This window comes from Hylobates moloch, unplaced genomic scaffold (assembly GCF_009828535.3).
Source record: "Hylobates moloch isolate HMO894 unplaced genomic scaffold, HMol_V3 SCAFFOLD_10, whole genome shotgun sequence".
NCBI classification, from domain to species: domain Eukaryota; kingdom Metazoa; phylum Chordata; class Mammalia; order Primates; family Hylobatidae; genus Hylobates; species Hylobates moloch.
This window is the reverse complement of record NW_026652285.1, coordinates 47,513,426-47,526,923: the sequence shown is the minus strand read 5'-3', so window position 1 is coordinate 47,526,923 and position 13,498 is coordinate 47,513,426. Positions and strand designations below refer to the sequence as shown.

The 13,498-nt window shown below is 40.4% G+C and overlaps 1 protein-coding gene across 1 annotated transcript in view; it reads right to left on the bottom strand.

The window, feature by feature from the left end:
• The window catches only part of RORB (RAR related orphan receptor B), a 200,797-nt gene extending 187,969 nt beyond the window's left edge, over positions 1 to 12,828 (bottom strand). Inside the window, exon 1 of the mRNA XM_032164307.2 lies at positions 11,766 to 12,828. Within this exon, the coding sequence (XP_032020198.1) occupies positions 11,766 to 11,772 (7 nt within the window). The 5' untranslated portion in view covers positions 11,773 to 12,828. The remainder of the gene's footprint in view (positions 1 to 11,765) is intronic.
• Between the last annotated feature and the right edge of the window lie 670 nt (positions 12,829 to 13,498).

Here is a 13,498-nt window from a genome sequence, read left to right as displayed (position 1 = left end):
ATCTTAAGCTTGTACACAACATAGAAGGATGATAATAGGCCTTTGATTTAAATAGTGTGTTGATGAGAGTTCCAGTCTCAGTGAATCAGACAAAATTAATTAAACTCAGGTGGATAAATGGTGGTATGCTAGGCTATTAACACAGTTTTTTCATTGAAATGCTTATAGCTGAAGATAGAGAACCCGCCTCTTAACAGGCATAAAAACTAGAGGAAAGAATTGACAAGCTGAGGGTCAAATGAGTGCATTCACATCACGAACTAGAAATGCATGTTGGCTATTGAATGAAGAGAAATTTTTTATTGTCTTCATAGCTATTTCTGATAAAATTGCTGCCTTAAAGTGGATACAGATTCTTAGTGAGGAAAAAAATCTGTAAATATGCAATTTTTTCAAAATTTTGAAATACATATAAAAGGAGATCTATTTGTTTATAAAATTAAATATTTGGAACTTTCAAGGGAATAATTATGGAAAGATAAAAAATTTACTACTTATACTTTGAATTTGCTATTATTTTGACTAGACAGATCCAGTTCAGAATCTATAGATTTTTCTATAATACTTATTTTATTTTAGTTTTTCCTGACATTGGTAAATGCCATTATCATTATTTTGGGAGTGAAAGCTGTGGAGAGCTATGGTTTACCCAAGGGGATCTTGTGATTAAATAATAGTTTTACTGTATTATTCTCTATTCTTTATGTGGTCAAAACACTGGTGAGAGTTGTGGTAACAAGTTTTATCTTAAGGGCCAATGCTGGCCAAACGGTAGCGGAGGTTGCATTCAGACTTAGCAAGTATGAATGCCATGGTTGATTAGGGATATCTACTATGAATACAGGGGTGGCAAAAAATAGTATGGCCAGAGAGAGAGAGAGGGAGAGCATAGATTAATAAAAATAGAACTGGATTTGGAGGCAGGAACCCTTGTTTCCAGTCAAATTTTGATGTTAGTCTCTTTTAACAAATAATTATGACCAAGTCATTGATTTTTCTCATTTAAGAAAATGGGACATAATCAATATTGAACATTCGAGAAATTCAAATGAAACAAATATTATCTAAGGAATTCCTTAAGACTTTTGTAAGAAATGTAGTTTTGTTGTGCTTGAGACTGTTAACTTGGAGGGTATTTCTTCTTAGACATCATAAGTGCTCAATATTTAAGATTCGCTGAGTTACATTTAAATCGTCTTCACTATAGAAGGTGTCACCTACAACTCTGTCAGATAGTTCCCTTTACTTTTAAAGCATTATTTTAGTTTTAAAAAGTATGGCTTTTACTCTTAATCAATACACAAATCAACCATGTTAGACAACCTTTCAAAAATCATTGATGAACATAAGGATACAGTACAATTTTGGTGGAAAAAATTCCAAATCAATTTATTTTATTACAAAAGAACACTTTCTAAAACCAATCACATAAATTTTAATTTATTCTGACATGAGTGACAGCCAGAACTTATCTTTGGTTATATTAGTAAGCAAAGCAAAAACACAACTGGAAGGGTATTAATGCTGTCTGACTAGGATTCTCATTATTGATATTTCTGAGTTGTCCTTAGGATAATTTACTCCAAAAGCTCTTTTCCTTTGGTACCTAACTTTTTTGAAATCACAAGAATGAAAGTATATTTGCAAGGATAAAAGTGCTTAGAATTAAGCTTATTAAAAGTAGTCAGCATTTAAGTGGGGAAAAAAACTCAGCATATTGAACTGTTTGTTTTAAATTTAATTTTAGAGCAAACAGATTAATAAGTTGAGATCCTAAAAAATTCTAAATAATTTATTTAAAGTATTTTATTTTTGTAAAAAACAAAGTATTGCCAAGAAGCATGTACCTTAACGATATGATGTGTTTTTCCTGAACAAATGTTCCTCTATTCTACCAGACTGTGTGGCATTTGCTCATACTCAACAACTGTGGAAATTTGGAACAAGGTTTCTTCTCCTTTCTTTAAAAGTCTTTAATTCCTTTACATGTGCCAGGCACAATTTATCTACAAGTTAACAGGAAATGTTCTGTGTAATAATTTTATTATTTGTCCTGGCAATGATAATGAAAGCCAGTTGTTCATTAGAAACTCAGTATGTCTAAGTTCTTGAAACTTGTGTGTTCTTGTTTCGTTCTAGATTCTGGAAGTCAACAGCTGCTGGATGGTTAAATATGATTTGAGTGTTTATTCTGGTTCAAGCTATATGATAAAATTTTTACTTTGGAAACTTAGAATATGAGTTTTCATACTAATGCAGAATTACAAACTCATATGAAGCACTATGGGATCCTTTCCTTGGAGAAGTGAAATGAAACTTTTTAAACGTAGCCTGTCGAATACAACTGGTTTCACTTATTTTCATTACACTAGGCAAATAACAATAGTATGTCTGCATTTCATGTTCTCAGAGCTAATTACTGGCAACAACACATTTTGATCCTATTTAATAAGATTGTCTTTAAATTGCTTTTTAATGGAAAAACCAAAATAACGGTTTACTGTTTACTAAGTATGACGCATATTTACATAAAAGCTAGAGTAAAAACACTAGACTCAAGTTATATGTAACACTTTAAGTAAAACGACTGTTCTCCAACAGTTTAGCCTCCATTCACCAACCAGAATAGTACACTGGCCCAGGCATAACATGAAATGGTTGTATGTGTCCATTGTCACATAACCTAGGAACACCAGAGACAAATTACAATAAGGCGTGGGAGAATGAGTGTCCAGAAAACTGGTTGTCTTATTAAATAGCTGTTTAATCAAGGCTAGTAAAAGTTACAGGAGCCTTCCAAGCCTTCACCTTTTTGGAAAAACCTCAAGAAATGAAATCATTCATGCACTTCTTGAATTCTTCTATTTCCAAGAAAAAATCCGGAATTACCATAGCCACTACGTTATCTGGATATTGTTACAACAGAAGGGCACAATTCCTCAGTCTAATATATTCTAGTTAATATTCAGCATTTAAAACAATTATTTGTGTTTCAGGACTTAAAAGGCATGACTCTGTGGTCCTGCCCACTATGTGGAAATTTGAAGATGAGATTCATGCTGATGCAGAGGGTTATGGCCAAGAGTGACAGTTTGGCTGCCTGCAAGTTTCAAATGGAGGCATTTGCTTATGTGAGTTTATCCCAGCTCAGAGTCTGTTTATCAGCTTTGCGGTCTCAGAAATTTGAAATTACCAGTGTTTCAGAGTAAATCAGACATTAGTACGAGGACCCATGTTAACTAAGTTCACAAGAATTAGCTCTTGTAAGACCAGAATGACAAACTATCCTTTCAAAATGACTAAGCTTTAACTGAGGACTGTAGTGGACACTTTTTTCAGCCTGATCAGCAACTCACTCACAGTGCTGGGATGGAACCAGCTAATATTTGCCTCTCATACTCAGGTTTTTATTAGTAGGAGTCTCCGGAATTTTCCTTCTTTAAATATGCTGAAGAAAGAGAATAGCTCAAAAGTCAGCAAGTGTTGATTTTACAACTTAATTTTCAGATTACAGTATTACTTCCAAGTATGTGGAATGGAAGAATTTGAAGAACATCATTGTGGCCCTCAGACATGGCCTACATACTCTATTACTTCAATGGGTTTTATTCTACTTGATATCTATTAATCTAAGGTACTCTCTAGAGCAGATATTGCTACTTTCAGATTATAGTATTAAAGAAAATGAAACTCAATATACATCAGTCATTTCCTTTTTTAAAAAATAAATAAGAATTTTACTTATAAAAACAATTGTATATGGATATTATAAAGTATTTTTACGTTTTCTTTTTCTTGGTGATACTTTTTTTAAAACAAGCTATACCCTCTTCCTTACACTGATACTCATCTCACCTTCAATATACTTTCTTTTTGTAATTTTAAAAATTGCCTTAAAGGATTTTGTTTTCAATTGTCACTTGAGAATAATTTTACTACTAAAAGTTTTGAGAGCAATACTATTATTTGTGCTACATCAGGTTATGTTGTTTTTGGAATAGTTCTACTATAAACTCAATTTCACATAACACCAACTGTATAAGGCAACTGAGGAGTACAACTAACAGTAATTTAATAGACCTCATTTATGATGAACAAATTAACCCAAAGAGGGAGTTCTACTTATCTTTAGAGGCCCATCTCAAACATCACTTCCCTTTGAGAGCTAGTCCGACTTTCTGGTAGCGTCCTTGCCATGTTCCATTCTGCTTTCTCTTTGATCCTAGCTTCGACTACTGACTGTGCTTTATCAACCTGAGGATCCCTGGGGTTCAGCCCTGTACTTTATACTTTGGGTGGATGTATTCAGTAAATCTTTAATAAATAAATATGTGAGTCACGTACATTTCTTTTTATATATATGGCTGTAAAAGATGACATCATCTTTGAGCTTATTCCTTTTAAAATTAAAACTGAAATATTTTGGGGAAGATGTTATCATTCTTGTACTTGAGAGTATATCTTAATTTGGGCTCCTAAAAATGAGTTGATCAATGAGTTTGACAAAGTTTTCAGAACAGATGAGAATCAAGCTTAGCTGGTTTCAGATAAGGAGAGACATTTGTATTTGAAAATATTAAAACAAAACAAAACAAAATAAAGCTGGTCAGAAAATTAAAATTAAATAAATCTGCATTTTTTGCAGCTAATAATACTCATTTATTTCATGCCAAGTTCTGGTTATAAATGCCAAGGCCTTTTTAAAAAGCTCTTGTTGTTTCTTTTTTAAGGATAATTTTGTGCTTAAATTCAGAATACCATTTGTACATCTAATTCAGTCCTAAAATATTGTATATCTCTGGTTGTCACATGATTACAACATAATTTAGTGAAATTTAGTTAACGGTATAGCAGTCTTTAAAAGAATAATTCTATATTGGGCAGTTGAGTGAGAATTTTTTAAATACACAATTTCAAATTAATTTATTGCAATTATTTATTAAAAAAAGCTTTACTATGAGGTAAACTATGTAACAGTTTTCTTTAAGCATCCCAAGTTTTTCATATACTCCACAGTGCCAAGATATTTGCTTTATATGAGCACAAAGTAATAAGTAGGGTAGTAAGAAAAGCATAATTTAGTAAACAACCAGATTAATTTGATCTTTCTTTACTGATGTCCGTGATTCCTCTAAATTAGCCAGGACCACACGATATCATAACTAATCATACAAAAATGACATTAGTAAATACCCATTCTAGTAATTTTAATGTCAGCATACCCAGCCAGTTAATAAAATATTTACTACGCAGAGGTGAACATGCTTAAGTCAAAGCAAATTACTTTTGTTCTTTTATAAGAGCATATTTTTGAGTAAGATTTTAGCCTTATATTTTGACAAAGGCAAGATGTTCGTTTTGGCTTTTGTAAAAACATGCCTATTTCAAGAAGGTTCTAATGTAAATTTAACACAAAATGTACCATTTAATCATTACTATAAAGTTGTAATCTATTTACAATATTTATAAAATTACTAACCAAGCAGCATGCATGACATATTGAGTATAAAATACTGTACCTTCTAAGTGTTATTTTTTAATGTTTTAAATGCTTACTATGCAAGGTGTACAACAATGAGGGTAGAATATATATTGAATAATTCTTGCTCCTCAGATATGCACTAATAAATTTGCACTTATTACTGAGCCACCAAATCTGGGACTTGAGATATTAATGGCCACGTAGATATATTTTAGAGGTTACCTGAGCAAGCCAAAATTCTAAGTGGTTTGAAATATACAATAATTTTGTCACATTACGATCACAATATTTCCTTTCATAAGAATCTACCCCCAGTGCCATTAGTTAACCACATGGTTATTATATGTAGCTTGATTCACTATAAATGCCGTTATAACACCTGTGGTTTCCCTCATTAAGAATTGAATGGATGGGGTCAGGGGTTGAAAGGGCAGCATATGCGCTATGAAAGAACTAGTTAACATAGCCTATTATATTGGTGCACTGGTAAATCTCGTTTCTATTCATCAGATGATTAGTTCAATCAATATTTATTCCTCTATGCTTCCTTTGTCTTGCGCTACAAAGGAGACATCCTTCAAATTCATGGCATAAACCTTGTTATCTATGAATTTGTTGCTTAATTTGAGAGGGAATATTTTATTTACTTGGCAGTCCTGAATTCTTTGATTCCCTTTCCCTCTAATTATCATTAGGTAGTATAATGGAGTTTTGTGTAGATTATTTATAAATAGATGTTATTAACAGTTTCTTTTTTATGCGACTCTAGTACCACGTGTATTCATATCTTTCCTTTGAATGCTCTGGAAAGTTGCTCTGTTTCTCTAAATATATTTGAGTTTGGAAGTCTGGATTGTGAAAGCAAAGATAAGAATGATTTTCTCTCTCAAATATTCATTCTTCTTGTCTGAGTGGGTGGTTATAGGCACATACATATACATATTGCGTATCAGTGTGTATCAACAGACGCCTCCAAAGACTGCTATTATCTGCTGGGGATTCTGTTAAGTCAGAGATTCTATTCAAAGTAAGATAAATATTTGCAAAAAGCTGTAATTGGAAGATGATTACAAAATTACAGGAATAATACTTTTTGTTTAGAGTGCTTATTTCATCAAAGGTCATCATTCATTATATCACAAAAGACTTATTTCATTAGTCGGCTTGATTTCTATCCTTTAGACAAGAATAGATAGAATAAGAGAACTAGATCTAGAATGAAAAACATACATTAATTATTAGGCACAATTTCCATTTCTAATATTTACTTTTCTATATATTTTTAACATCACAATAAATGTTTTGTTAATGTTAATTAAATGAATGCCAGTATAAATAAAGCCTTTACTTTTTTTGTCTTTGTAGAATACAGAAATAGTTTAGTCTTAAGAAATTATCCTCATATTATTAAAATGTCACCTCAATCACTAATAACTTTTGCACTCACAACGTATGTGCTCATGAACCTTTGATGTGTTTCAATTTGGCCAGAATTTGTCAGTCTTCACTTTGGAATTAATTCTTATTTCCTAATATGTTTACTTGTAAGGCTTAAATTTCACCAATGCACAGTGGCACTGATATTATTGTTCACAATTTTAAGCCGCACTTTATATACAAATTTGCAGAATCCCAGCAGACCCATGCATATACAATTTTTTAACTAATAATTTTTAAAGTTATAATATTAAACAATTAATTGAATGCTGTAATATGTACTTTAAATTAGAGGTGTATTATTCATTGCAATGGAATAATCTAGTAATGCGCTGTGATTTATACTTTTATATCTTTGAACTATTGTAATGAGAGGTCTAAAAACCATATAGGCCGTCCTGTATTTCTAAAAGGTGAATACAGGTTTATAAAAGGTGATGTCATAGCTGAAAAAGCAATTTACTTATCTTTTTATGTAGAAAAGCTTTCTGTATCAAATCATATTAAATCCCTGTTGACAACTGTGTATACGCTACTTTTGGGGGAAAAAAGTAGGTATTATTATGAGATTTTAATGTCATTTTCATGAAGACCAACCCAAAAACTTTGTAATTTGGTGTAGCAAAATTTTTGTTCCTGTAAAATTAGGTTTCATGGCTTGGAAACACTTCAATTTAAAATATAATCTATGCAAATACACTCCTGAATAGTTGTTTTTATGGCTGATCATAGTTTAGTATTATCAAATTGCTGCCAAAATAAGTCAATGTTAACATTCATATTTGGTTAAGAGTATAAAATAATGTTTTTATTTATATTAAATGATCACATAAACCACTTTAATAATGATGCAAAAAGTCATCTGTTAGGGATTCTCTAATGAGCAAAAGCTATATTGTGGTTGATGGAAAATCCAAAGATTAGTAAGTTTTAAGTAAATGCAAAGAAAGGAGTTTTAATCTTGTGTCCCTCAGGTTTATAAAGTTTGCTGTTCAAAATTTCTTCATCTACATTTTCCTCCTGGTTTCCCAATTCGTGATTGTTAGAAAATATAGAAAAGTAAAAGCCTTGGTGGTACTAATACCTATCCCAGAAGTCCAGTATGTCAAGCACTTCTGTGTCATAATACTTGTTACAAACTCACCCATGATGCTGGGGGAGGAAGGAGGAGAGAGTCGCTGGATGTAACCATTTAAGAAAATATTTTATTTTTATGGCTATATATTATTTCAACAATAGTTGAAATACATCTTTAGGATTTCTTTTTAAACTGTTTCAATTATTACATTTCTTGGAATGAAGACAGCTTACCGATGATTACTTAATGAGCAATTATTAATGGACTACTAACAGATGTCCTTCCAGCAATATTTTTTTAATTGCGGGAGGTGGAATGTTGGTTAGAAATATTTAATTGGAACTTGTGGAGGAAATTAAGAGAGAGAACTTGTTTAGGTAATCTAAAGGCCCTGCCAGCAGGACATTCAGAGCTCCATACTTCTGAAGGGCTGCCATACCTCTGAGAGCGAGAAGCCTCTTTTCTAAAGTTTAGCACTTCGTAAAAATTAACTACCTGCAAATAATAGAGGAAAAGTAGAGTTTAAAAAAGCCAAGCCCAATCCTTGTTTATAGAAAGCATAAAACCAGATTTCTAATCCGCCCCAGCGACAATCACCTATTGATTGCGACGACATCTGTGCCCCTGTTTTTGGAAGCAGGGTTTTCCGTGGAGCCAGGACTGAAAAATCCGACCATTTCCGCGCCCCTGTGTAATAAACAGCCCACAGATCTTTCAAGAAGGAACCCTGAAACCCACACCTCGGCTCACTTCTTTCTCACCTAGTGATGGGCCCAATTAAAGGTCCTCCCTTCCGCCTTCAGAAGTTATTCCTTTCAGTAATGAAATCTACGGAGAAGCCTCTCTAGAACTTCTGTGGTACCCTCTCACAGACAAAGGATGAAAGGCTTTGTGCGCCACCAAATACAACCTCCTCCGCCCCAGGCTAGAGTAAGCCACTGCGCTGTGTCCGGGACTCAGTTCAGCCATGGGGCAGGACAAGGACGTCAGCCATCAGGGACTCTTAACCCCTTTCTTTCCCCGTAGCTTCCCTGGGGATAAAGTCTCTTAAATGCCCTAGGCGGGGGAGGAGTAGGGGGTGGGAATAGGTTTGCCGGATTGGCCCCGAGGGAGACCACTGAATCCCAGATCACCTTTCCGTCGCTCAAAGCGCCCTGATTCAGGACAGTTGTCAGCTGCAAACTGTGGAGCCCAGGCGCTAACTAGGACCACCTGGGAATGGAAAGCGCGCGCGTGTGGATGAGGGAAATGCAGTGGGCCCACGGTAAAGTCCAGGTCAAAAACGGCTCCTCTCCCAACATAGGGTGCTTAGTAGCCCTGCACGAGCGAAAGCTGATTCTTTTCCCGCTTTCACTTCTCAAGTTCACTCTCAAGTCCAACCCCCAACTCCACAAGACGTCAGAGTAGCCTGGATCTTTTCTCAATCCCATTCTTATGGAACAGCCTCTCATACTGTGGAAGGGCACTGTCCGGGGAAAATATGAAGAGGTAGTAAGGAAAGACACTAGGGGTCAGGAAAGGGCAACCAGGAATGGCGATAGAGCGACCTGGTCATCTTTTAAGCTTACATTTCCTCCAGCGCGTTCGCCTAAGGCCGCCTGAGAGCTGCCTCAAGTTAGAAGTTGTAAGGGGTCATCAGGCGCCTGGCGAGGCTGGCGCCCTCTTTGATAGGTCTGTGGGCTTAAACTGGTTTTCTCAAGGTGAGCATGAGGACCAGCGCCTGGCTTTCAATCCTCCCAGCTTCTGGAGTCCTCAAAGCGACCGCCGTGGCGAATCAGGACAGTCATCTGCAAACTGCTCCTTCAGGAGAGGCTAGATCAAGCTACAACCCATCTCCACCCCGCGCCGCACTCCTTCTACGATGTAAGGAGTGAGCGGATTTTATGCCCTAGGTCCTAGTGCTGGGTCCGAGCTGAGGTGGCGCATAGTTTCCGACGTTCAGAAAGTATTAACCCAGCCACAGGGGGAAAGTTAGAAGGGAAGAAGGGGAGGGACGAACTGGCAGCTCCAGACTGGGACGGGGGAAACCGAAAGAATGGATGGGATGGTGAGATGGGCTAGAAAAAGAAAAACAAAAGACTGGGCTTCTCTTACTAAGCCAAGGTTCTCTACTCGCCAATTGCCCAGGTATAGTTTCTTGAAAGAATTTAGACAGTGAAGATGTAACCAACCTCCAACCGGGACAATCGGCTGGAGCCAGCGCGCACACACTCGGGTGCCCCACTCCCAGCGAGCCGGCCAATCAAGACCATCCCATCAGGACGTCCTTGTTTCTTATCTACAGTCAACCCCCTCCCCCATGGACAATCTCTCTCCGTTCCTTCTTCTCCTTCCCTTTCCTGACACATCCCAGCGTCCAGCCAGCAAACCCTTGAGTCCAGGCTCGGGGCTCACCGGATGCGGGAGGGAGTGGGAGTGAGACCCGCTGCCTCCTGGGGTGCTCCTCTAGTGGCGTTAGGGGGACTGGGTGGGAGAGGATCACTTTCAGTGGAAGGAGGAGACCAGTGATTGCATCCCAACTCTCCCAAGTGCTCCCTGCCTAGACCACCTCTCTGCGGGTCTGGGATGCAAGAAGGTCTGGAGCTGGCCGTTACTAACTTTCTGTTGTCAAGACCCAGGGGTACGTGCGAAGGATAGAGAAGAGCCCCCGATTAACCGCGGTGTGGCCAGGAAGAGAGACTGGGGGTGGGAGTGGGTGCCCAGAGCTTGCACAGATCCCCATGTCAAGCGGACACCCGCCTGGCTCTTCAGTAAAAGAGTGAAGAAAGGCCGAGCACAGCGCGAAGGAAACCTGAGGTATCCGGCAAGGCAGGAGAGGAGACCAAGTGACTCCCCGAAACCCACTCTCCAGCCCTTCGAGAGGCCGAGTCCAGCCGGAGAAAGCGTAACGCTACCGTCCCTGGCGCGCATCCCCGCAGACCCCAGCTCGCCCCGGGGTCCCGCCGCCGCCACCGCCACCGCCTGCTACTGCGAGGGTCCTGGCCCGAGGGTGCACCAGCACCTTCTTCCACTACGGGCCCTTTATCTGACAAAAGAGCCGGAGCCCATGACTTTCCGGCCGTGAGTAGTGTGGCCTTTCCAAGCCCCCAGAACTTTCTCATTACAACTTTTCCGGGGTCGCACTACTGCCTGGGCCGCGCGGGCTCGGGCACGAGGACCTGGCCAGGGCGCAGCGCCGGCACGAAGGCGCGCGCCGGAGAACTAACTGCTTCGTCAGCCGCGTCCAGCCTCGCAGCATTGCTCTTCTGCTTACTACTCCAGCGAAGGGACATGCCTGTTGGCCAGGACGCTAGTGGGCCTCGTAACCTGGCAAGTGTGTGCCCGCGCGTGTCCACCCTGCCCCTGGCCGGTGCGCCCCGCGCGCCCAACCCCGGCGGGCGACCACTGCGCGCCGGGCGCTTCCAAACTGCTCCTGTCCAGAGGCATCCCTCTTTCGGCTTTCTCCATCCCGCGTCCGCTTCCGCACCCGAGAGCGACAAGCAAAAAAGATTCAGTGCAACTCAAGGACTGGTAGGAACCAACTAGCCTGTCTCCCCTCTCCAAAAAAGCGCCCTCCCGCGTCCTTCCAGAACTCCCGAAAGACATCAACACCTTCCCGCAACTTTCTACGCCCAGGCCATTTGCAGCCTCACCTGCGAGAGCGAATTCGGGGAACTGCGCCTGGGCAACCTCTTTCCCTTTCTGCTGGGTGCCCTCCCCTCCCCCATCTCCCCGTCTGGCTGGAGTTGGCCGGACTCGGGGAGCCTCGGTGCCCGCAGACTCGCTTACCTCGCATGGTGTGGCCGCTCTCCCGCTCCGCGTAGTCATGAAGCTGCTCCCAGCCCGAACCCCGGAGAGCCCAAAAATCCCGCTCAGCACGAGTGAAGAAGGTGGTCGGCGAAGAGCTGCTCTGCCGAGAAAACCATCCCTTTAGGCGGACGCCGTGGCTGCAGGGTGACGTTTGCCGCCGCCGCCGCTATGTTAACAGTTTTGATGTTGGTGGTGACTGTTTTGATGATTGTTTGTTTGTTTGTTTGTTTTCAGGGAGGGTGGAAAAAAAATGTTCTGGCTGTCTGGTGCCTGGGTTTTGTTTTGGTTTTGTTTTTCTTTTTCTTTCTCTCCAATGTGCTTGCTTTTAAAAAAATGCCACCGCCTCCGGCTCAGAAGATTTCTTTTGTGATCACTTGGACTGAGGAGGAGGAGGAAGGGCAGCAGCAGGAGGAGGAGTTGGTGGTGGTTTTGTTAGTTACAAAGAAGAGGGAGAAGGAGCAAGGGGGAAAAAAGGAAACAGAAAGAAAAGAAAGAAAGGCGGTGTGGATGGCAGAGCATGTGCGTTTTCACATGACATCTGTGCCTGTTAGCGGATCCACAATGTGAATTTTCACTGTTCAGTTACAGGGAGGAAGGGAGCAGCGAGAGAGAAAGAGAGGGGAGAGATGGAGAGAGAGCGCTGAGAGGGGCTTATACGCGAGGGCGGGCTTGGCCGCGACTTCCAGGCCCCGCCTGCTGTCAGCGCAGCCGCCAATCAGCGCCCAGCAGCGCCTGGAGAGGCTGGGACCGCGGGGAGGGGACGCGGTGGAGACTGGGGGTGGGGCGGGGGCTGGGGACCAGGGAGTCCGAGGCGGCCGGGGCTGCGACGGGGAATTCGAGACTGTCCGAACTGGGCAGAGGAGAAGGGCCGACCGGGAGAGTCGGGCAGATCCGCAGGTGACAGGCACTTCCGACTCCAGCAGAGAAGGGGACACTGATCACGGAAAACCTTCGGAGGCAAGAGACGCGGGGCTCCCCGGGTTTCACGTTCGGTCCCTGTCTCGCAACCCCCGCGGGCCCGGCAGAGTTAGTTTTGAATTTATGGCAGCGCTTTGCCGAGCGCTGTTTGGGTAAACTTCGGTCTCCTGCAGGGGTTTCCGTGGGCAGGTGGTTTGGGTGTTGGTGGTAGAATAATGCAAACCCACTTTCATCACTTTTAGCACAACTAAAATGCAGTCCCATGCAAGTAGCTGTCCCCTTCCTTTAAAAACGTCTGTCAGATGCTCCCTGACCCTCTTCTAAAAACAAACAAACAAACAAACAAACAAACAAACAAAAAAACGTGTATGTGTTCTTTTGTCTGGGAAATTGATTTTTATTAGCATTTGGAGACTCCCCTGGCGATGGACTACAGGACTGAAGGAGAACAGCTCAAATTGGTGGTGTAGCCACCTTACTAATTCAAGAGAAATGGCTGTTGCTAGAAGGTGTGATTGTAGGGTGCTCTTTATAAAGGTTTTAGAAGGAAGACATTGTTAACTTTAGTTAGAGGCGATTGGTAACTGAGCATAGATAAACTTACTTGTATTCCTTAGATGAAAATTGTCATCTATGACCATTTATTTGTATATTGATAAAAATCTAATACATATATCCAAACTGTGCCTTTGCAAGTTTTTCCTCCTCAGCTGACAAAATAAGCATATAGACGATTACATCTACTTCCTTCCCAATAGTAGGGAACTTCTTAAATTCTTGAGTTAATTGAACAC